We start from the raw sequence: 24,635 nt of genomic DNA on the forward strand, positions 1-24,635 counted from the left end.
TTCACGTCATAATGCTCCCGTAATTAGATTTGGTGCAATGTGCATTAGGCCTTGTTTAGGAAAGAGAGGAATACAGACTGGCTATTAGTGACAAAGAGTAAACGTGAAGACAGGAGGAGTGAAATGTTCCCGTGGCTCAAAATGATTCGCTTCGTGATTTACATCATAACGACTTGACAAAAGAGTGTCGAAGTCATATCTCATAAGTAAGATCATTTTTATTTAATATATAGTAATGGGCTATATTCTTCTTTAGTCTGTCTTAATATCATAAATCCTGTTCTCTGAGGGAAAGAGGCTGTAATCCTTTTCAAACTAAATACGGACATAAGTGTTTGAAAGTGACCTTTGTCCCTCTATACACCCACTGCGGAACATTATTCATTCAGTCACTGTTTCACTGCGATACAACATGCAGACGGGGTTTAATTAATCAGTTACTATTCAGTACTTGTAGAGCAGCTTACCAGGCCGTCTGTCATTCTTGGATGTTGTCCAAAGGCACTTCTTTAGTGTAAATTAACACGTTGGGGCGAGGAGACTGTCGTTTAAACTGGAGATTGAGTTTTATGGTTATGTGCCTCAGTGCTGAAGGCACACGGTCCTCCAGGGTGATGCCGGACTAATGTGAATCCAGACACTCTTCTAATGGGGGGCCATTACAGCCCACATTGCAAGAACTATTCATTTTTTATGAGAGGGGTAGATTGGTTGGCGCCTTGTTTCAGGGGCCTTCACCCTCACTGGTTAACATCTGTGTCCACGCAGAACTCTTCTAGAGGGTCACAGGCCCCCAGTGGTGGATTGATAGATTTACTCAGGTACTGTACTCGCGCACAAATTTGAGTGTCTTTTACTTCCACTTTGTGCTCCTTCAAAAGGAAATACTATATTTATCTGAGAGCTTTGCTTAATGGTCAGCAGCAGTGGAAAGTAACTAAGTACATCAACTCAATTTTGAGGTACTTTGAGTTATTCCTTTAAATGCTACTTTATTCTCCTACTTCACTACATTTTGCAAGGCAAGTATTGAACTACTGAAAATGAATTCTCCAGAAGCCCTGAGATCCCAAATTGATTTGAACATACCTAAACCTTGACCCAAACCTTCATTTTAACTGCTGAGCTAAAGACGTTAGCGCACACCCCGTACGTTGGGTGGCTGAGCTCGACCGTCTTGTCAAATCACTTTGGGATCTCTGGGCTTCCTGAGACTTGGATTATGCCGGATGAGCTGTATGCATCTCACTTTTTGGTTGTTATTTTTAGGTATTTTTTCACATTTTAAAACATTCCACAGCCAGTTCAGTTGTTCAGGAGAACACTACACCGCCATTTTGCCGTGAAGCTCCAGAAATGTTTTTGTGGACGACGAAACTTCACCCGACTTTACATCAGCATGAGGGTGAAGAGATGATGACTGAATTTTCACTTTTGGGTGAACTTTTCCTCGAAGCAACACAGGACGACATGAAGTAGTTGAAATGAGCGCAATCTCTATCTGCTGTAAACAGATATGTAAATGAATTCATCGATATTCATGATTTAATAATGTGTATATGGTTCTGCAATGGGCCATTCTGCCTGTTTTGATGGTAATACTTTTTTACTCTTTTCTTTTTAAAGTATCTCTACACTGTAGCACTGTACTGCAACTCACTGTGTCTGATTCATCTACCAATAGCACATAAAATAGTTTAAATGCTACTTACGCATTGATCTTATAATAGGTGTTTAACACTCACAGGGACTATTGCCCTGCACTGTGTTTACTTCCCATACTTAAAGTGCATTTACCTCATAACATTTACTACTATTTGCTTGTAATAAAGTATTTCTTTGGTGCAGTGCTGGTGCTTCAGCAGAGCAGAATGAGAACTAGTTTGGTTTCACAGTCTATCCAAACACAGTACAATGACTTCTCACTCTCCCATCTGTGCTCCTCAGTTCCTCCTACATGCATCTCATCTCACCAAACACAAATCATGGGGCTCTGCAGCAAACCCTGCACTCAGCTGAGGGGGGTTTATTGATATGAGGTGGCTGGGGTCACACATCTCTTTAGGGGGGGCTCAGATGATGGGGACCAGATCTGTGGGTCGCACTGGCATCAGAACACGCTGGAGGACTGAGAGAAATGTCTTCACGTAATAATGATGTAAGATTATTCATGACTGTCATCACTGCTCCCTCCACACACTGATGCTGCTCCACTCCTTTCGCCCGTGCAGCAGCAGACAGGTCGTCCTCAGCGGGGGGGCACCTGCCGTGCTGTCCCGCTCGGCGCTGCAGTGTCTGTGTAAGCGGATGATCGGTGCACAGCTGGAGAGAGACGCGGACCTGTGGCCGAACACCTGAGCGGACTGCCGACATCACGGGACGGGAGACGCAACACATTACTTTCCAGATCCAGCGATGATGCCCCGTGGTGGGCCGGGCGGCGGCGGGACACCGCGCGGGACGACCAGCACCTTCCTGTCAGCATGCCTGCTCTCCGCCTGTCAAGCCTACCGGAGCTGCGGGGGGGTCCAGTGCGGAGACGGCCAGCAGTGCTGCCCGCCCATCGTCGGCGGGAACGGCAGTGCCAGCTCGGCGGTGCGCTGCTGCAAGCTCCCCATCCACATCTTCTTCGACAACGTCGGCTGGTTCACGAAAAAGCTGTCGGGCATCCTGATCCTGTTGCTGCTCTTCGCCATGGGCTACTTCATCCAGCGGATCATCTGCCCGCGGCCCCGCCGGAACCCGCACAACGACCGCAGCGAGGAGCCCTCCCTCTTCCACGGGAACGCGTCGGCGTCCCAGGACTCCCTGCTGGACCGGTACCCGGAGGGCAGCCTCGGGGACTTCGCCTCCCCGAACCTGCCGGCCTACGACGAGGTGAAGTATCTGCCCACGTACGAGGAGAGCATGCAGGAGATGCACAGGGACCGATCCGACGACAACCTGCTGTCGTCGGGGAGCGACAGGGGCGGTCAGGGCAGGACGAGAGCCGCGGGACCGAGAGCCGGCGAGCAGAGGCGGGATGTCCTGGAGGTGTCAGGACCGCAACACAGCCCAAGGACATGTCGGAACTCTGTGTGACCGGCGGCACTGAGACAATACAGCGTTCACATTTGAATATAATCAGGGTAATTATCTTGCAGAGATATAAACTCAAGTGCAGTTATAATCCTGAATGTTAAGAATAAAAGGAGGAGGCTGCGAAACATGGAACGTGTTCTGTAAGATTATGGGGGATTACTCGCCTTTTGTATGCAAAACGAGCGCTTGGGTTAAGAAAAAAAAAAAGGGAGATTATAAAGTGGAGCGGAGGAGGCTGAGATCGAGGCTCTTTTGTGACGGGGGGGGGGGGGGGCAGCTCGTTGGCTCCGGTACAATCGCATTAAGTTTTTTTTTTTTGTTTTTTTTTTAACCTCAGCACTTCAATTTTAAGTGGCTCCGTGAAACCGCTCCTCTTCTCCAGAGTCCTCCTCCTTTTCTTAGTCTTAATGCTAAATATGCTGCAAGACCCCCATCTTCCTTTTATTGCATCTTGATTGAATTTGCATGCAAAAGGAGAGAATATTTAGATTTTTTTCTGCCTCTCGGTGACCTGAAATGTGTGCTGAAGGGAGGGATGTCAATGTTTTAATACTTTCTGGGGCAGACATTTTTATCAGGCAGCTTTAGAGCCAGTTAATTCAGCCCACAGCTTATCAGCATGAAAGCAATATTCTCTCAAACTGAGTCTCTCTCTCTCTCTCTCTCTCTCTCACACACACACACACACACACACTTCTCTAGGGGGCTGACAGATGAGCATTTTATCAGTGACCTGAGCCATGTCTAATACTGCACAAGCTGAAGCTGCAGCAGAGATGTGCAGTTTTTTGGGGGGGGGGGTTTCTCCTTAAAGATGCTGCCCTGAGGCTTTATGTATCAGTGTCTCCCAGGTTTTTGAATCCATGGTATAAAAAAAAAATAACAATGGCAGAGATTACAGCTGGCATGCTGATGGGGTGTGAGCTGCCAAGAAACAAAGTTGTATTTGGATGATAGCATGTCAGACAAGATCACAAACGCGGCCTCCCCTGGGCAGAACTAACGCCTGCACAGCTCAGACTGAGGAAAGGGGAAATAAAAAGACGGAGGGACATCTGACATGAGACATCTGAGACAAAACCTTCACTCCTACTTGTGTGTTGACCACAAGCGTGTAACTGTCCTCCTGTGAATTTGCATTTCTGACTGATGAGACAACGAGTGTCATCGCATCAGGATTCACGGCCGTTTACCTGGGTTAAAGATATAGGTATACTTGCCAATAACTGTCAATTAAAATGCCTCATTATGCAACAAGATTGAGCTCATCTGTCATCAGAAATTACTTTGACTTTGTGTGTGGCGAGCAGTCACACTTGCTATATCCTCTCTCAGGCTCAGACTTGTCGAAAACTTAGCACATCGTGGGTCCCAGGCCAAAAGAGAAGGCGAGAGGAGAAAAGTATCTCCATTAAGGCTGCAAGTGATGACTCATTTCACCATTTCACTAACGGATAGCCTGTCAAAAGTCTAGTAAATGTCTACCATAGGTTCCTAGATGACCAAGATGGCAGTGTCAGATAGCTTGTTTGGTCTAACAAACAGTCCAGAACACAATGATATTAAGTTTACCATCAAGGAAAGCTCAGGAAAAAACACAAATATTCAGATTTGGTAGCTGTCAACAATCTCTTCAGCTCTAACCTCCATTACATCAAATGAATGAACTAATTTATTTACAAGTCCTGAATGGGGTAGTGTTGTCAGCATATATAAATAGAGCCCGACGGATATATAGTTTTGAGAGCCAATGCTGATACTGATACCAGGAAGTAAGAAAAAAAATACATATATTGGCTGATATACACACATTTTTTGCAGGGAACTCTCAAATCTGGTCATCGAACACTTGTGACAAAAATATGTAACGGCATCAGGAAAGTTTACAGATTAACTAAATCACCAGTTGTCTACAATAACGTCTGTGCACTAATACAGATAAACATAACTAAAAATGATATAACGATAGATCACCCCAAGCATTTTCTGCATTGTGCTTTTATAAACCAAAAGTTATCATGTCAGCTGATAGCGACAACATGTACACTGATATGGATATGGATATATCGGTCAACTGATATATAATTTATATGTATTTACCTGTTAATTCTTTAATGCTTCTTTTATATTCTAAGCAGATATAAAGCACAGAGTTACCCTCAGCTTATTGACTTATGTGAGAAGCTCCAGAGCGGTTATGTACCATCTGAAGCACTAGTGTACACTCATTAGGAGAGTGTAATAAGAGGCAGTAATATCAAAGCAACCTTAATCCCCACAAAAAGTAGCACTTCACTTTCTGTCCGATGTTTAGAGATTAAAATACGGAAGGAGTTGCTGCTAAAGCGCCACAAACCCAGACTTCACAATTAGAGACCCTGAGCTCCTCTTAAATCTGAGTCTGATTGTGGTGGCTTTTGTAATCCAATACTTGTGGTCCGTGATGGCAGAGCCACTACTGAGCACTGATGGCTTTGCTCTCCGGAGGGAACATTGTGGGTGGGTGGGGTTTGCACTTAGAAGCATTAAATTCATGCTTAAAACCCACTGATGGGTAGATGAGGTGGAGCATGTGACCCCGAGACGTAGGAGGTCACGTATGAGTGCTGCTCGAAGCGTATGAGGTGTGAATGTTGCGTTTCACTCTCTCCTTCACGGTCATTGCATTTTAAAGGAACAGTTCACCCTCACACCAACGGAGAGCTGAAGGTAAAGTTTTGTAGTCCACAAAACATTTCTGAAGCCTCTCTGCAAAACAGAGTTGCAATATTCCCCTGAACAACTGAGGGAGATGGGGACAACCGCATGGGATGGCTATTTTTATAACATTTTGCTTTATTTGACACTTATTATCTTTGCACAACAACAAAACTCCCTTGTTGCCTTTACATTCTGTAATTTTATTTTTGTCTCATGTACATACATTTATACATAATGGAACATGTATAGATACTGGCGTGACAGTAAACATCTTTAATCTTAAGTGTGGAAAATGAAACTGCTCCATACAGCTCATCAGGCATAATAAAAGTCTCCAGAAGCCCTGAGATCCCAATTTATAACCAAAAGCTTTTTTTGTAGCTGCTGAGCCAAGTTTGTAAATAACGTCTTTTCAAATCAGTTTGGGATCTCAGAGCTTCCATAGAATTCGATTAGGCCGGATGAGCTGTATTGAGTCATTCTATGTTGTGTTTAAGGTTTTTTTTTCGTGTGTGTTTTAGAGACAAGTCCCCATCTACTTCAGTTGTTTAGGAGAATACTGAAACTCTGTTTATGCTCTGAAACTACAAAACCTCACCTGACGTTCCACCTGCATATGGGCCAGTGCATGATGGCTGAATTTTCATTTATGGGTGAACTGTTCCTTTAAAAAGATCACGTAAGGCTGGGACGTCTGTCTGCCAGGAAAGACAGTTCTCCTCAAAAGTACATATTACTAATCCAAATGTATACATGGACATGAACCGATAAAAGCAGACATGCCCTCAGATAAACACAGAGCTGAGTACACAGTGGCGACACACGCTCACATAAAAATTGATTGAGTGTAAGTAACATCAGAATCTGCATCAACGATCCAGTAATTCTGTTGCTCACGGGTCCAAAGGAGGGATAAACGTTTAAGGTCAAATCAATGAGCATTATTGTCCTCATAAATTCTACATCATATCCGGGAAGTGTATTTTTGGGATCAATCTATTAAATGAGAACTTGCAAGTCATTAAATGTGGGAATACAGCTCTGTGGTTCAATAAAAGTGCAGAATCTTTCTGGTGTTTTGTGCTGTGTAGTTTTTAAAATTATGAAACATTGAGATTAATTCGTCGAAATGAGACTTTTTCTATTCTTAATCTACAGATGTGGTAGTCTAGTGTGTAGTGTGCTTTGTATAGTTCAAGAGGAAGTGCGTCATTCATTTCAATTCTATTTTTCACTGTGTGTGGCCGCTCTCAGTGGTAATGCATGTGAAACCCGACTCCTCGCTGATAAGTCTTTTCATAGATTAATGTTGTGTTGGGTCTGGAGGACTACGGTTTATCATGTGGTGAGCAGGTTTCCAAAGAAAGCAGATGGAGGGAGTAAAATAAGCGAAAGACAGTGAGTCAGAGAGAGCCTGGAAGCGGCTAAAAGTGCAGGTAGCTTAAGGGGAAAAAACAGGCAACAGTGAGAGAGAATGAACCCATTGATAGATTTTCCTCCGTTTTCTCTGATGTTTCAGCATCTGTGGCTGCTCACAGTTTCAGGGATAATTGCCACTCACTTTCTACCGTGTCTGTCCACACGATCGTGATATGGTCAATCAGTTGTTTTTGTTTTGGAGAGCCCTGAGACGGCTTTTCTCCGTCATTCGTCCCTTCTGGGCCACTAGAGGAGATGGATAGGCTATAATGGTCTGCTGATGTACTGGCCCTCTGCCAACCAGGGGGTGGAGCTGCATTGCAAGCGGTTGGTTTCACACCTCAGCAGAAAAGGAAATACAAGAATAACTCAAAGAGAAGCACACACTGTAGATATATTGAACTCTAAAACACACACATGCATCGAGAAATACCCTTTGGGTGGAAGTGCAACGTTGGAAAAACATCTCAAAGACACCACTGAAGCAGCAAGACGTTAAAGGAATACAATGAATAGAGAAAGCAGGATAAAAGAGGTGTATACAGTATCTATCTGTTTTATTCACCAACAGTTTAGTCTTTACAGGAGGCAATGTTATGAATATATAAACAGTAAAAATATCTATACATATAAAAACACAGTCAAATGCCACAGACAGAGAAACACAGCAACACATTCGTGCACATCTAAAAGATAACAATCAACTCTGAACTTGTCACACTGATATCACCGAGAGGCTGATATGACAGAAAGGCCATAATGGTGCTGTTGCTGAGAAATACAGATACTCTTATCAGAAGTCAAATTATCCACCCGCAGTAACAGAATGCTGTGTACAATATTGTGCATGTTTTACATTGACAAGACTGTAGCGTAACAATCAAAATCAAGTGTCATATTCTTTATGGCCTCCACATCCAAATGTTCCCTTTTGTTTTCACTTGAAGTTAATGTACTTGGAACTAATGGTCGACATTGTACCTCAAGTACAGAACATTTTTATTACTGTGGGCGCGGGCCAAACCACCTAATATTCACCAAATGTCAAAAACACATGGGAATCGATTCTTGCAAAGCTGATGTTTTAGACAAAAGGTCCCCTGAGTATCAACGTCGCACGGCCATGCTGCTCCTCACGGAGGCGTTAGCAGCCTTCTCTCTCTCTTTGGACAACTCCATCTCTATCTTTGCCTGGATCTTCTCCCAGTCCACCTCAACCTGGCACAGAGACGGAAAGATGAGATGAACAAGATAAGACAAGACACTGTATCTTGCTTTGATCAGTAAAGAAGCAGTTAATTATTCACATTACATGTTAAGGAGGGAATCACACTGGGCGCCTGAATAGTGTGGCGTGATTTAATGCTTTCCCCCTCTTGATGGTGATAACTCTGAGGAATATCTTGCAGCGAGAGGCACTCCAGTGATGCTCCAACATCTAAACTTTACTCCATTTTTGGTTTAGTTTTTTAAACTCTTCCCATTGGACAGCAGAGAACTATGCATCTCCTTAGAATTAACCTTTTTCAACTGGAGGCACTCCTTATAGTAAGTTCATGCTGATAACCTGTCGGAAACAATTATAAAAAAGACACCCTCCCTGTGTTATTCGCCTCCCTAATCAATTAATGCAGTGCAGCAGACAGACTGTTCCAACTTACCCCGTCAGCGTACTGCAGGAATCGTTTATTGGTCTCCTTCCTGCCAAATTTCTGTAGGAACTTCTGCCTATAGGCCAACACCGTGTCCACATGGGTCTTGTGTTTGACTGCCAGCTCCAGTGCCCTGGACACAAGATGCACATCCACATCCATCACTCAAACCTAATTTTAGAAATTTTTCTAAAAATTCCCCTGAAGAGGATGAGAGATATCATCACTGTCATGTACCTCTCCCAGTTGAAGAGGTCAATATTGACTTGTATGGCCTGGTAGATGAGACCAGCTTGTAACAGAGTGGCCTCAGCCTCCTGGACCTGACCACTGAACATCAGCATGTGGGCCAAAGAGGACTCCTTAGATGGCTGCTGCTTTATGAAGTTGATGTACTGCACCCTGGGTAGCTATAAGAGGAGAGGGAGAGGATATGCAGAGACAGGAAGAAAGAGATACCTATTAACTGACCTCTTAAGCCGTGTTTCTGTTTAATTGTCAAGTGAACTTGAAGTAAACTTTTGAAATGTGCAACAAAGGAAAACAAAAAAAAACAAAACAGGTCCATTGCTATTTTCCATCGCAAATGGCTGCGATCTTTCATCACCGATGAGACTGAGATTATTCTTTTGGTCTCCTCATAGCTCCCCATGTAACTGTTGCTACTAACAGCCATGTTTTATCACCTATAGCTGGGAAGACGTTGACAGGAAATGCAGCTTCATTTTCTCCACTTGGAGCGGATACATCTGATCAGCCGTGTGAGTTAAATGTTCTCTAAATCAGAACTCATTTGGGAAAGGTGTTTTTCGTAAAGGGCAAAAAACACCTCAAGTGAACATGAAAACGTTTTTTATTATACTGTTATCACTGATCTTTTCTAATCTAATTCTTCTTTCTTAATCCTTGAATTTCTAATTAATTAAGAAAATGTGTGTATCTTTACCTAAACCTGCCTTTAACAAATGCTCTTACCTCTCCAATAGAAGCGTAGGCCATCTCCGCCGTGGTCAGCTCCCTGTTTGCCATAGCCATACCAGCAAGACATGCCCACAAAGACTGGTCCTATAGATTATGAGATAAATTATGAGATCAGAGGCAGTATGTAACAAAGGCCTGGAGACAGATTTTTTAGACTTCCTCCTTTTTTTCACTAACTTTAAACATATACAGATATTTATCATCTGAGCATATGTCTCTTCTATTAAGACGTGTCCTGAATGTTTGATCTAAAATAAAAAGTCAGTTGGTTAAGGATATAATAAAGCAGGGACAGGGTATGATGGTGTCTCTACAGTCCCCTCTACATCCTGCTCATATCCTGGCAGGCCTCATGTAGTCATGCAGGACAACACACGCAAAAACAAACACAAACATTCGGCGTACGCAACACCAATGAATGTGATCTAATGTGTCACCACTTTATTCTGTGCAGCTGCATTCATTAAAATGAAGCCTTAACCACCAATTGGCCAACAGTTGAGCAAACTTCACACTGGAGTCTCCACTCTGCGTTCCCCCCTTTAATCAGTATCCATCACCAAGACAAACAGCTCTCATCGGAAACCACTGCTGGAAACAACAAATAACACTGTCAGCCACTGCCTGAGGTCATAAACTTGATACAAAAACTGGACTACCTATCACAACTTCAGGCCAAATCTTCTGTTGGTTGCCAGCATCATAGTGATACTGTCTGCTATGTGTGCATGTTTGTGTGCATGGCTCCAAACTATTACATCAACTCCCTCCAGGTGAAGGCTTACTGACAACGTGGACTGGGATTCTGGGAAAAGCCGCTGCCACCAAACTTTTACCAGAAGTTCGGGGGGGGGGGAGGCTCTTAAAACCAGTCCCTCTCCCTAATCCCTTTTGTCCCACCCTCGTCTTACTACTGGCCGTCCATTTCTCCAGGGTTGTGGTTATTGCATCATCGCCTGAGCAAACACATAGCCTAATAGTGTACAGAATGTGTTCATGCATGTGGAGAGTTTACACGTGCATGTCACCGAGTGTGTATTTATGAGTGAGGTCTACGGGGCTAAATCCGGTAAATGGTGTCACCAGGCTAATTGAAGGCTAATTAAAGCCTGCTGGTCTGCTCCCATAAACCTGTCTGCTACCTTCTCATTTCAGACTGTCTCACTCCCTCTCATACATGTATGCATGTGACACAAAGCACAGGACCTTGGACTGTGCTTGAACCCAAGACAGCAGGATATGTCACCCTATCTTGAGGTTAATTACATACATCTTGGGTATACTTTTGTTTGGGTATCTTACACGTATACCACACCGATGCGAGAATGATATTACAGCAGATGTAGCCAAGTTCAAATTGATGATTTCCTCTCTGGCACAACTAACCCATTCTAATTCCTGCCCATTTTCACTCTGTGCTCCGATAACAGATGAGTAAGCGTGGTAGCCAGATGAACCTCAGTCAACTTTCCGGTTTCTGTTAAACTAATGTGTGATACTTGTTGGGTTCATCCATATTGAAAAAGAAAAAGCAATTTACAAAAATGATTAAAGATGTTGCTGGGGGACCTGAACCTGGATTCTCTGACCATGTGTAAGGCATTTTGTTTATTCCATCCCCATAACCATTAACGTCATCACCAAAGACACCTATGTTTGTTTAAGGCAACATTTCGATGTTAAGTCACATCAATTTGATGCCATGTTCTTCACAGACATGTCACATTTGATGCCAACGTCAGCAAAACATAGGTTATTGTATAAAAGTTAGCTAACGCTACATCAGGAGGAGTTAGCCTGATGTCAGATCACCAACGTCAGCGTCAGCGTTTGCTTCCTCTTTATTTCTGTGGTAACGTTAGCCAGAAAAGATCAAGGCTTCTCTTGTTGTCATTGTGATGAGAATGACTTGGCTTCAGTTTGCGTCTTTTTACTGCGTTCATTAAACCTAACATCATTAATATATCCTTCTATTGGCCACTGTAGTCCTTGCTCCCAGAAAAAAATCTAACAACCACTACGGCAACTGGTTAAACAGTATCGCTGCCGCCATGTTTCTTTTTTTCAAGCTTGAATGACTCAGGTCACATTTTCCGCCACAGTCCAAAAGATGTGACTTTATGCATGCTCTGGAGTGCACCTTCTTAGTGTCTTTCCGCTCCAGTAGCTTACTTCGATTTTGAAACATTTTAACATGTGGCTTTCAGCACAAGATTTGCAGGTGTCTTACCTTGGCGAAGCGGCAGAGGCGCAGTGCGTCCTCCCAGCGTGCAGAGGTGCTGTACTCATGCAGGAGAGCTGGGTAGGGAGGTACACTGCTGTACACCAGAGAACCATCTCCTTGGCGTAATGTCACCTTGGTGCCAACATAGCTCAGAATGTTGGGTGTACGACTGAACTCACTTTCAAGGGAACACACACACACACACACAAACACACCAGTCAGAACAAATATATGTAACCACATCCTCACAGTTCTGTAGTCACAGAAACACTGAACAATCTCAGTGTTCTTGTTTTGAATACTCATGTGGGGATAAAAAGACAAACTGTTTAATAACACGTGAAGGGTGATGCAATATGTTGTAACCATGTAAAAATGTCACACTTTAACGTGTGGAGGATGATTGATTGTGCTAATTAGGAACACAACGATCTACTTGTTCAAAATGCAGTTTTTGCCATTTTGCATACGTGTGCCTGTGTGTGGCAGAGTAATTTGTGGCCGCTTACCACACGTACAATTTTGCTGAATTGATGAAATAACATACTGACAGTGCTGCTTTTGTGACGCTCACTGTACTTGGTCCAACCTGCCTTCCATCACAGATATGAGTGGAGTCTTTGTATTTGTTTATTTATTAGCTCTTGCCACTTAGTATCGGGTGTTCTCCATTTGCACACTGCATAAGAACAAAAGACCTTTTAATGACTCTGATGATGCAATCAGGCTGCTGGAACACCAAAATAGTAAAAGCAAAAAAAAAAAACATTAAACTCTGAAAAATAGCAACGCTAACTGAGGCTTGTGTCGGCATAAACAGCCCGCAACTGCAAAGCTTGATTCATCACGTGTGTAAAAATTTACAACAGCAAGCCATAAACCACTGACAGTCAAGAAATGAAGGAAAGTACAGTGTGTACAACATGAGCACGAATAAAAACAAAACCAAATGTTCAGATTGGTGCAGCAGAGACATGCAAAAGTAGTTCAGGATGCCTTAGCACCTCCTGTACTGGCTGAAGCTGAGGACTTTTCGGGCAGGAAGTATTGTACAGTCTGACAGCTGCTGGCAAAGAAGAGCTATGCCTAAAGCGCTATGTGTTGTACCACGGGGACAGCAGCTTTACTTATACATCTTTTTCTACAACTTCTCTTCCATGACCAAAAAAACAACACATCATAAAAGTGAGAGTTAAGAGCTGTACATGTCTACCTGCCATCCTTCATGTACAGTGTTTTTGGCAGCAGGTCCTTGTCAGTGAAGACAGCACTCGGGTAGTACCACACCGTTAGCTGGTTGTCTTGGACTCCACACAAGATGTTGGCAGCATCATTCCATGCCATACTGTGAACCATGCTACCTAGAGGACAGAGCACACACACAACGATCATGCAACCCCAACATTAGTTAGAGTCACTGCACATGTTGCTAAAAGAGCTTCCTTCTCCCAGTCTCACCAATTTTGCAGATTTTTGGCTCCCGTCCGAGATGACGTACGGATGTCAAGTAAAGGTCACGGTTCTTGTCTATCAGGGCAATCTTCCTTTCATTGGATGGGCCACACTGGTCCAGAGCGACCTCCACCACCTCTAGCTACATATGAATAATGACACACACAAGCACAAAGGTAAGAGGGAACAGAGGAGTGAGTGATGGAGGAACGACAAAAGATCCGGAAAATAACGGAAAAGGGGGAGAGCAGTTTGTACCGTGACCAGCAGCCTCTCTGCCAAGTGTGTGTGCGTGTGTGTGTGTGTGTGTGTGTGTGTGTGAGTGAGAGAGAGCGAGAGATAGAGTGACATGGAGCGGGGATATGTGTGTCTAAACCTGTATGTAAGTGAATGTGTGTGTGTTTTTGGCCAGAGCCAGCTGGCTCTGCTGCAGTGTCTTGGAGCTGTGGAGTACTGGCAGACGAAGCCCTGCTGACAAACAGTGAGTCCTGCTACCTCCAATTCTTTTCCTTCGCTTCTAATTCTTTCCTTCTTTTTGTCTCTTTCCCTTTTAATCTGACTCCAAAGATATTCATCCATTCTATTCCTGGGTTCTATTGTTTATCCAACTTCTGGATATAGGTTATTTGTTTGAGCACAGAAACTCTAAAAAAATAAAAAATAAAAAAAAGGCTGTTTCCCTCACAGATCTATTTAGATAAAACCTAACACCCTGAATCATTAGGGCAAATAATCACCCACTACCTTTACTTAACTCAGACAAAAAGTCAGCATCCACATCAGATGTCTGTTTAAGACATGGGAAAATTATCATCAATCTTATAGCACAAGGAAAATGTTCCCAACATAGTCCATGCTGTGACAAGACAAAAAAAAGGTGAGATTAATGCCTTGTCAACATTTTCAAACAATCTGCTTCATTTTTTAGGGAGTGAGAATGACTGAAGTCATCTCACTGAGCCTCTCCTGGACAGAGCAATATCATACAAAATAATGTTCTTTGCTAAGAGTCAGCTAGCCCCCTAACAGCGTAGTCACCAAAAGTCATACTGGAGTAAAAGTAAAGTCACCTATCTGAATAGTGCTTGAATAAAAGCTAGGCATGCCAACACAGTTTTACTCTGTGTTTTTTGGCATGGAAAAGGCAAAAATATTACAACATCCACTAAACTCTTTAGATACCAAGTATCACTTTTAGGCTGGTTACACAAGCATTTACAACAGCAACAATTTGAATGAAATCATTTTCACTGCAATCAGAATGATCAGTGAAAATTGCTAACAGAGGTGAAACTGCACGCAGACTGGATCAGCTATGGGAAACTTCTGACACAAATTCGCACACAAACTGCAAACTGTATTGATGCTGGTGCTGAACATTGTGGACACAGACAAGACCGCAATGTCTAAATTGAAACAAGCTATCATATTAGCTACGTCACATGACCCACATTTTGAGTTCAATATGCCACCAAGCTTCCAGCAGCACCTCATTTGAAACGACACACAAATCAATTTCACTGTGCTAATTTCTGGTATAGCCAGATGCCACTAGTACTGTAAAGTATCAAGAGCTCTAACGATATGTTATCATCTCCACAATGCTTGTCATTAAGGAACCTACAGGTAACTGTTTTTCTTGATTCTGGTAGCCCCTTTGAACACAATATGATGATGGCGATACCACAGGACTACTGAGCCGCTTCTTTCCTCAGACTGTGAGTCTCATCAATTCATCCTCACATCCCATAAAAAAAAAAGTTTTAATTTGATTACTTATCAAACTAGAAAAGTCAGAATACAGTCTGGCAGCCTTAAGAATAACTACAACAATTATTTAGAGGTAGTCAACCTTTGCGCTGATGGTCCTGTTACTTATGTAGATCATATAACAGCATCCCTTTCAAACCAGCTTTGAGTTCCTTATATTGCATTTAAGTTACTAAAATTATTTAAAATCTTCACAGATAATCACTAAACCAGCTAATTTTTGCTTTGTTGGTCTGGAATCTGATTTATAAACATGTGTTAAAGCAGATATCCATGAGTGATCTACAGTATGAGTATGTGTCATAGATAACTTGGCTGTGTGTAATAGTGCAACTAATCAAATGAGTCTCCAATCCTTCTTCAGTTGAGATATCATATTGTTATAAACATTAAGGAAAACACAAATACCAACACATTCTGACAAGTTACTGTGACTGTTATGATAGTAAGATGACAAGCTGATCATAGCGATCTGATATTATGATTGTCAGATTGCTGAAGAACAAAGTCCTTTATGCTGCACACTGTCCTATAAAAGAGGTCTGACATTTGCTAAAATGTAGGTACAAGGTGAACATAAATTGCTGATGAAGACAAAGAAACAGGACTGGAGCACCTCCTTGTTGTTGAAACAGATCAGGTCAATGTAAGGGCAAATGACTACCCACCTTATGAGTTAAGGGTTTCCCATCGGCAAGGGCTTTCCCGGTCAAGGCGTCAAAGAGGAGAATGACTGGTAAGGAGAAGGACAGAGAAACAAAGTATAAAACAACGTCTGTTCAGTGTATCTCACCATCATGGTGATGGCAGCCACATCACCTTTTTCATCGCTCTTGTCCCGGATGGCAATGGTGTCGTTACTCAGCGAGACGCCCTGTGCGTTAAGGATGTCTGCTCTCATACCGGGAAACTTGGGTGAAGATATTAGCCGACCCTCATAGGAGAACGTATACAACCCTGCTCCATCCACGAGCAGAAAATGTCTGTGAAACAAGAGGAGGCAGTGGATGAGAGCAGAGTAAGTCTACTGTGTATACAATGGGGAGGGCAAGGGAGCAAGGAGGGAGAGGAGATGACCTTTTAAAGAGTAGAAGAATGAAGAGTCGAGTTAATAAACTGATACGATTGGGTCATTTAAACACATAATGCACATTAACAAAGCATCGACTTACTCAGAAAGACTCATCAAACTCAACTCTGAATAGCCAGTAATCTATTTAGCTGTATGGTGAGTGTCAGGGCCACGGCATTGGAGTATTGCACAAGAGCTATCCATATTAATCTAATTTCCCCCAGTGGTTTCACTCTCAGCCTTATTGTATGACAGGGCTGGAGTACAGCCTGTGTGTGTGTGTGTGTGTGTGTGTGTGTGTGTGTGTGTGTGTGTGTGTGTGTGTGTGTGTGTGTGTGTGTGTGTGTGTGCTTGGTTAGATGCTTGATGAGTGGTCAGTGTGGAGTAATGAAGCATTAGAGAAGCTGACAGACGATCAGACAGCCTGCTCGCTCTCTTGTTATGCTGCTCCTGGAAAAGAGAAACTCACTTCTCTGCTTGCAGGATGAGGCTCACTGTTCCCTCCTTCAGGTCAAAGATGAGCGGAGTGTTCCAGTTTCTTGAGCTGGCACGGATGAGACATCACAAACACACATACACAGAAAAGATTTGTGAGAACACAAACATCTAATAACAAAAGTGTTACATTTGGCGCGAGTGCAGAGGTGAGAAGACGAAAGAAACAAGACTAGGAAGGCAAATTAAAGGAAATTTCAATAAAAGGAGATGAGATAAATATGCAGAGTATAGAGAAGAGAAAAAAGCCCTGACACAGACTTCGATCAGAGCTGTGACAATTAATGCTGTCAACTGCAAAATTAACTGTCAACCATTTTAACAATCAATTAATTGGTTTGTGTCATATTTCAATAAAAAAAACAAGTAAAAAATGATTTGATTCCAGCTCCTAAATTGTGAATATTGTCTGGCTTCTTTACTTCTCTACGACAGTAAAGTGGGTTAGACATAGGTTTCAGACAAAACAAGAAATTTAAGGACACCATCATGGGCATTTGGAAACACGGATTGACATTTTTGACCATTTTATACACCTCAAATTAACTTACCAAATTCACCATGTACACAACATCATCTTATAACATGAGACCAGTATAATTCAGCATTATATTCAAATGCAGTTGTTTTTTCAACCAGTACTCCTGTATTGTAGTGTTTCCACTTTTTTCCCCATTCTTTGACAACATTTTGGGTGACATTTTTCAGGCTTATTTTGCCTCAGTATTTGGATGTAAAAGATGAGTATGTGCTGCACAAAACCCTCATGTGTGAAAGAATACTGAATTCATAAGATGAGAAAATTCAAGGGCAGTGTGAACGAGAATGAGAGCGCACGAGGGAAGGAGGCGTGGGCTACTGACTTGTAGACATAGCACTGGAGGGAAGTGGCGACCACAAGATGACCGTACGCCAGAGATGCTTTGATGACTCGATCTCTAAACTCCAGTACGTCCACTGCATCATTCATCACATTCCTGACCTGAAGCAGAGAAGGGCAAAAAGATGAAGAGGTAGGTGCAACAACAAGAGCAGGGATGAAAACAGGCATACAATTTATAGCACTGAGCAAAGACTTTACATTTAAACAGGCAAACAACAAAGGGGAGACACTGGCTTCACTAACTGAGTGGTGAACACAGTAACATACACATTGGAGTGTATTTATTCTTAATATACACAGGAAACATTTGACAGTATGTCCAAGTATACGTAGGGAAACTGTGGTCAGAGAAAGCAGTTTTTACTGTTTTAAGTGTGTGCGTGCAGTGGTTGCGACTCTTTTTTTCACCTGCATAGATAAATACTTCCCTCCAGCTCCATCTGTGAATGAATGAAAAGGCCCTTTCCAGCACCAGGTGAAAGGTGGGGTTATTTTTACAGCTTTACAAATCTTCCTCCTCTGCTCCCTCCAGCAGGCCAAATTTACATGCAACACAACCAGGAATAAAAAACATTTGACCGCAAGGTGGTAAATTTAGCTGGCTGATTCACAAACCACTGGCAGATGTGCACTTTTAAAAAGGACTGCGAGGAGGAGAGGGGGAGGAGGGAGACAGAAAGCGCCTGCGAGGCTGAAAATAAATGGCTGATGACCCGACTTTGTTTGGTTTACACAAACTCCACTTGGTAAAGACGTCTATGGCAAATGAGCACACGTGTGTGTTGGCATACAGGCATGTGCATGACCTTGTTTCTGTAGGTGTGCGTGTGTGTATCCCCGTCTGAAAGTATACAAGTGTGTGTGTATGTGTACATTTGGGTGTGTTAACCGCGTGTAAATGCTACCCTGTGGTTAGAATGAGTTTAAACAGTAGAGAACGGTGGAGCAAGAGAGGCAGCTACACAGGCTGGTCATTGTCATTGCAGGGCTGCACACTGGCACACAGGGAGGGTCCTGCTTTAATATATGGCCACAACTAGTCAAGGTCTGTGAAACATTTGCTTCTCTTCATAGCATACTCACTCATCCGTTTACTGTCTGCCTGTGGCAGTGCAACACATTTTAATTCTCTTCTTATGCTGACGTAATTGAGATTGGCTTTGTTTGTTTGCCTTGTAAGAAAAATCATAGTCTTCCTCACAGATCCACTGATTTTTAGTGATCTGAAAACCATCAAAGACACCTTTAACTTGTAAAACCTCAACTTTTATAATGGACCAGGAATCAAGAGACTTCCAGTGCAATTTTCTTGCCTATGCATAAAACGGTGCCTTTTGGCTAGATTCACGGGATTCAGTCTCATTGTTTTGTCTGTTTTGTCACTTCTTTTATTTCATCAAAATAACTAGAACTTAAGGGAGTATACCACTGCTTGAAATCTTTTCATAGAATTTTATAGAATCAATAGAATCATCTTTTATATTCAATACACTAGCCTATTCCAAATATTGTCATCTAAAAATACATCCAACCCCTTCTCAGACTGCTTCTTCTTCTTTTAGTTGGGTAGATGGATTTGACCCTAGTTTACAGGTAGGAATTCAGACTTTTGTGGTATTCTGTTGTACTTGAGTATGAGGTCGGATATTTTCAATTCCTGGCTGGAACGCAGCATAAGCAGTGCAGCCAGTGGGCAACGTACTGAGAGTTGGTGTTGGCTCATCTGTCTTCAATGCGGATAAAATGGCGGCCTAGTCGCAAACTTTTATTACAGTTAAACAGGACACTAAAATCTGTTTCCATAACAGGGGAGACAAGAAATAAGCAATACAGTAACATAATCTCGATTCACATTAGATCAGAAGTGACTAGTTTGACAGTTTGATTTGAGTCTGTGAGCCTCTTCTCTTTATCGATCTGGAAAATGAGAGGGGAGCTCTGGGTGCAGGTAAAATGGAGGGAAGTTTGACATTTTTCCCTCGACTCGCTGAGTCCTCAGACAAGACTAAATTGACTTTTGAGGTTGAAAAGGAGCAGAAACCTAATCCTAATGTGTGTGTCTCTACCTGCATGGTTCTCCTCTTGGTGAGGGTGATCACAAAGTTCCTCCACTCCCAATGCTGCTCCACCACATGGGCAAAGATGACATGCCCGTTGCCACAAGCCCCGGCCAGCTGGGTGCCGTCTGCAGACCAGGCCACGCTGAACACGCTGCCTGTATTGGGCTTCTCCAACGCATAGGACCACTGGAGGAGAGGGGGGCAGGGAAAGAGAGAACAATATAGTTAATGGCTATAGATATTTATCTACAGTATTAAACAATTACCTGGGCGGACATCTTAGGAACCAGAAACAATGAGAAGTTTAGAAAAGAGAGGCGGTGAGAGTCAAGAGTCGTGTATGAGTGAGTGCGTATACACAAGTGTGTGTGTGGACATAATGTAAACTCTGCTAGAAAGACAGGGGCCCAGTCAGTCAGTCATTGAGCTGTGATGAACTGTGAGACACTGAAGTAGCGCTCGGCCCTGCCAAGTCCAGCACTCGCGCTCGTAAACATACACTCTGCTATCCTCATCTATTACATACATGGGGGGCAGGGGTACGGGGAGGAAAAGGGAGGGTTTATATACGAGCCCCCAAATTGAAGCCAAAAGCTGATTAACAAGACCTCTCCCTTCTTTTTATAAGAAAAGGATTTAGAAGGTAGGGCTCTGGGGGGGCTTACAGACACAAAGTAATAGAAAATCCACTGCGCTGATGACTGTTGGGGATGGAGAAAGACACCACTGTGCAACATGCGCCCCTTAACAGTTTCTGAGACAAGGATACCTCTCTCATCTTTCCCCGTTTCCCTCAGGTATCCCTTTTCTCGATTTGAAGCCTTTATTTTTTCTCCTTTTCCAGTATTTTGTTCTTCCCCAACATCCACCTTTCCACACATCTGTCCCCCAAGTCTTCAGTGGAGTATCACAATAAAATAAAAAAACTTTGATTCAAGCAGTTTAAAGTTTTCCGAGATGTTATTTTCCAGGACAATTACTCATAAGGCCGGGCAGTAACACAGTAAGTCATACCAAATAAGTTTCTATCTCTGTTATTTGCTGTCAGCTGTGCACACCTGGAGAAAGTGTGGTGCAGCAGGCCAAGCACTGCGCGGAGTTTGGAGAAAAGGCCTCAGTGTGTTTGCCGCCTCACACACATGAAGCTGCGGGATGTGAGGTGTGGCGTGAGGTAACGGTCGGCAGGCTGCAGGTTACGGGATCTCTCTCCCTCTCCTGGTCTCACAGACACACAGCTCAGCTGGTTTTGGTCTGCACCCTCCCAGCCGTTAATGTCATATCAGGACCCGAAATAGTGTGAGAAAAATGAAGACCTGTTCAGCCATGTAGACAAGAGATAGGTTGTGAAACTTAAACTAATTGCTTTATAACTTCTTTCCCCTCCCTTCTCCCTTTGATTTATGCAGCCCCACGCTTCCTTACTTATACATCCTGTAACAGGAATTAGCCTCTCTTTATATACATATATTCTTTATGTAAAGATTTTTTAAAACCTGAGTCTATCCATGTGTACATTCACGTGCCGATCTCCACAGCCAGGCAGCCTGGCCCAGCGTTTACAACAATGAGAGATCTCATCAATTCTTCAGCTAACATCTTGAGATGGCCCGCTCTGTGTTAAAGCACCCCAGGGGGAAAAGGAGAGGGGAGGGATGGTGGAGAGAGGGATGGATGGATGGAAGGTCAGAGATGCAGCTGAATGTATACACCAGACTATAATGAAGCAGGACATATGATATCGGCTCGAGGAGCGCTGCTGGATCCATGCTTACCTAATGCTTTTAACACATTGAGCCATTTGACTCCTTCTAGAGCCAGCCGGCAAGCCAGCAAGTGAGAATGTGTGTGTGGGAAGGAGGGGTTGTCTTTGTGTGTGTGCAGTACTTTTGCGCATACGTGTCAGTGTGTATGTGGTTTTCACCATGTGTGAGTGAGAGAAACGACAGACGAGATGAAGAAAGTGTAAATACTGAAATTGTGAGATTGGAAGAAAATAAGATAACACCGCAGCAGAGTGATTCATGGGTGTGTAGACAAGGAGAAATAAATGTGGGTCATTTTTTCCCTCCTCTTATGAGTGTCCAATGTCTGTTTTGAAGGTGTGTGTGCAAGTGTGTAAAAGAGGTGAAAATCCTCAGGCTTGTCAGAGTTGTCAGCCAGTTTCTGATTATGGGACACATGGGGATTCCTATAGCTGTCCTGAGATGGACAGCAGAGAAGAAACCTGGGACATGAATAACCTTTTCTGGACTAAATATATGCATGTCACCCTGCTTGATCTGCCTTTCTTTCATTTATTCACTCTTTTCTTACGGCTAAAGCGTTTAGATGTTCTGACAGATGGCTGCCTAACAAGAAACTGATCAGGAGTGAAACTACATCAGGAGGTTCTGAAATAAGAATTTAAGCCAATTGACATTGGGCATGTCCACACGAAGATGGATTGCATTACAGCAATCATCTTGTAGGCACATGACAGGCAGAGTTTAGTTTTGTTTATTGAAGGAGATTAGGTTAGATTATTTTCATTATTGATGAATCTCCCAATTATTTTCAAGATTAATCGCTTATTTGTCTAGTCTATAAAATGTCAAAAAGTATTATCATTATTAGTAATGTAAGTAGGGTGTGCCTCATGACAAAGAAAAGCAGCAAAGCCTTAAATTTAAGAAGCTGCAACCAGCAAATGATTGATATCTTGGCTTGGAAAATGACTCAAATGAATAATCAACTATTGAAATTGTTGGCAATTAATTTCATGGAATCAAGTATTTGAATAATCAGCAAAGTGTTGCAGCTCCATTCCACTCACATTTCACATTCTGATAATGATTTTGTCTCAGTGTAGCCAAACACAATTTGAGAAAGCATTGAGACCACTGATTAAAAAGCTATTTTATGGTAGCAATATTGTCTGACACACACACACACACACACACACACACACACACACACACACACACACACACAGCATATGCATTGTTTGATCTGTATCTATAATGAGCACATTTCGGCTATATAGTCTAAGCACACATGTGTCATCATTGTCTTCATTTTCACACTACAAAGCCAGACTGGTGCTTTCAGATTTAAAAAGGCTGGCAAAAGGACGATGGATGGAGTGAGAGTGGACTGTTACATGGATAAATTAGATGGAGGAGACATGGAAAGGGGAGACCAGCAGTAGGAGGCGAACATCAGTGGAATCTACTGGAAAAGACTGGAAGGAGATTCGAGATTAGTATAAACATATATCATACAGGAAGAAGAAAGGGGTGACAAGACATGCAGAGAGAATGTATAAAGGCCAAAATTAAGACTTAGGTGGGACAAGTAGGAAGACGAAGGTGAGTCTAGGCCTTCATCTAGTGTAGCAGGAGTCCACACTCTGGTCACACTGAACCCTGTCTGTCCATAATGGGCAGCTTTGTGACCAGAAAGAAGGTGGCAGACATGACGTGTAGTTCTCAGCTGAGCTCTGTGGGAGAAGGGGGGCCTCAAACTTACAATGAGCTTATACACTTAGTGCGTACATACAGTAAAGCAGCAATGCATGGCTGTGCATGTAAGTCTAAGTAAACACCACACAATACAGACACAAACACGCCCACACGCCCACACATGTACCTGTGTCAGAGACATGGCAGGAGACCAAGGCTGGTAGTCTAATACTTGCAATGATCACTTTGAGCACCAAGCAAAACACCCACACATGCATCCTGTGTGTGTTGACATGTGTGTGTTAATGTGACTCAGACGCACAGACGTTAGTTGCATGTAGGTGACAGACCCTGGAGGGCTGAGCTGGTAAAAATGACCCTGTGGGATGCTGTAGTACCCTTCACAGAATAATTCAATAACGCTGCTCTACCATCCACCATCCTTCATCATATTTGGCTGGCGGTTACTATCTGGATCTCTTTTTGCTACAGGAGCAGGCCTATGATGTGATGATCCACAGACCCTGGCATGTAGCATGCAACCTACCCCAGGCCCACACTGACATCCTGACAGTTCTGCAGACAGCGGCGCATTTGCACACACACAGACATATGCACGCACGCACTAAGAAAAAAAACACAGCCAATCTGCGAATGCACAGCCTCTTCAGAGCCTCTTTAAGGAGTGTGCTTGCCCTCTCCCTCCTCCCTTCCTCCTCCTCACTCTCTCCGCATTTCTCGACATATGTTTACCATTAAGACTGGCAGGTGTTGTGGGCCTGCCCCTTCTCTCTATTGTTGCCCTGCAGCCGCAGCCAACATGGGGAGGCCTGTGAAAAGGTTACGTTAGCTCAAACGCAACAAAGTTCTTATTCTGAGAACCCCCCAAAATTATAACATGCCTGTAACAAAAGGCACCCTCTGCCTCTCTATGTAGTTACGACTCGACACACTTTTTTCAGTTATTTCTTGCTTTAAAAAATATACACATATCACCTCAACATCCATCTATTCAGTACAAAATACTTCCCTGTAGACTTAAAAAAGCAGCTGTTGAAAGTTAAAAGTTTTCTACTTTCCACACACAATAGCAGCTGTGTTCAGCATGAATTATGTTGGTCAGAGACAACTTTTCATGTTCATAAATGTATGTTGCATGGTAAGCGGTTTCTGGTTGTCACAGGCAACTTCATTTACCAACTTCAGATGAAAGCTGTGTACTGTATTTAGACAGATTGGGCCAAAATATGAGTGTTTGGAACATATTGCACACGTGGCTGGATAGCAAAGATGCGATTTGAGAAGTTTCTAGGTAGAACTTTATCAGAATCCATTTTATCTGACATGATGCAGACCATAGATGCTACCCCCTCCATTTAGATCCACCATTCTATATACATTTCTAG

The 24,635-nt window shown here is 43.0% G+C and overlaps 2 protein-coding genes across 4 annotated transcripts in view; one reads left to right on the forward strand and one right to left on the reverse strand.

Moving 5' to 3' along the window:
* The first annotated feature begins 1,931 nt into the window (after window positions 1-1,931).
* Window positions 1,932-3,210, forward strand: c15h3orf80 (chromosome 15 C3orf80 homolog). The gene has a single exon (XM_030393600.1). It carries the CDS (start codon window positions 2,416-2,418, stop codon window positions 3,079-3,081), a length of 666 nt encoding a protein of 221 aa, XP_030249460.1. The 5' UTR covers window positions 1,932-2,415; the 3' UTR covers window positions 3,082-3,210.
* Window positions 3,211-7,727: 4,517 nt separating this feature from the next.
* The window catches only part of ift80 (intraflagellar transport 80 homolog (Chlamydomonas)), a 40,773-nt gene continuing 23,865 nt past the window's right edge, over window positions 7,728-24,635 (reverse strand). For all 3 annotated transcript variants that reach the window (XM_030393563.1, XM_030393555.1, XM_030393546.1), the window contains 12 exons: window positions 19,796-19,975; window positions 17,710-17,828; window positions 16,821-16,895; window positions 16,099-16,262; window positions 15,948-16,012; window positions 13,516-13,651; window positions 13,271-13,418; window positions 12,064-12,235; window positions 9,828-9,917; window positions 9,090-9,262; window positions 8,862-8,985; window positions 7,728-8,418 (listed from right to left, as the gene is read on the reverse strand). In XM_030393563.1, the coding sequence (XP_030249423.1) occupies window positions 8,308-8,418; window positions 8,862-8,985; window positions 9,090-9,262; window positions 9,828-9,917; window positions 12,064-12,235; window positions 13,271-13,418; window positions 13,516-13,651; window positions 15,948-16,012; window positions 16,099-16,262; window positions 16,821-16,895; window positions 17,710-17,828; window positions 19,796-19,975 (1,557 nt within the window). In that variant the 3' untranslated portion in view covers window positions 7,728-8,307. The remainder of the gene's footprint in view (window positions 8,419-8,861; window positions 8,986-9,089; window positions 9,263-9,827; window positions 9,918-12,063; window positions 12,236-13,270; window positions 13,419-13,515; window positions 13,652-15,947; window positions 16,013-16,098; window positions 16,263-16,820; window positions 16,896-17,709; window positions 17,829-19,795; window positions 19,976-24,635) is intronic.

This window comes from Sparus aurata, chromosome 2, assembly GCF_900880675.1.
Source record: "Sparus aurata chromosome 2, fSpaAur1.1, whole genome shotgun sequence".
In the NCBI taxonomy this organism is placed as follows: Eukaryota; Metazoa; Chordata; class Actinopteri; order Spariformes; family Sparidae; genus Sparus; species Sparus aurata.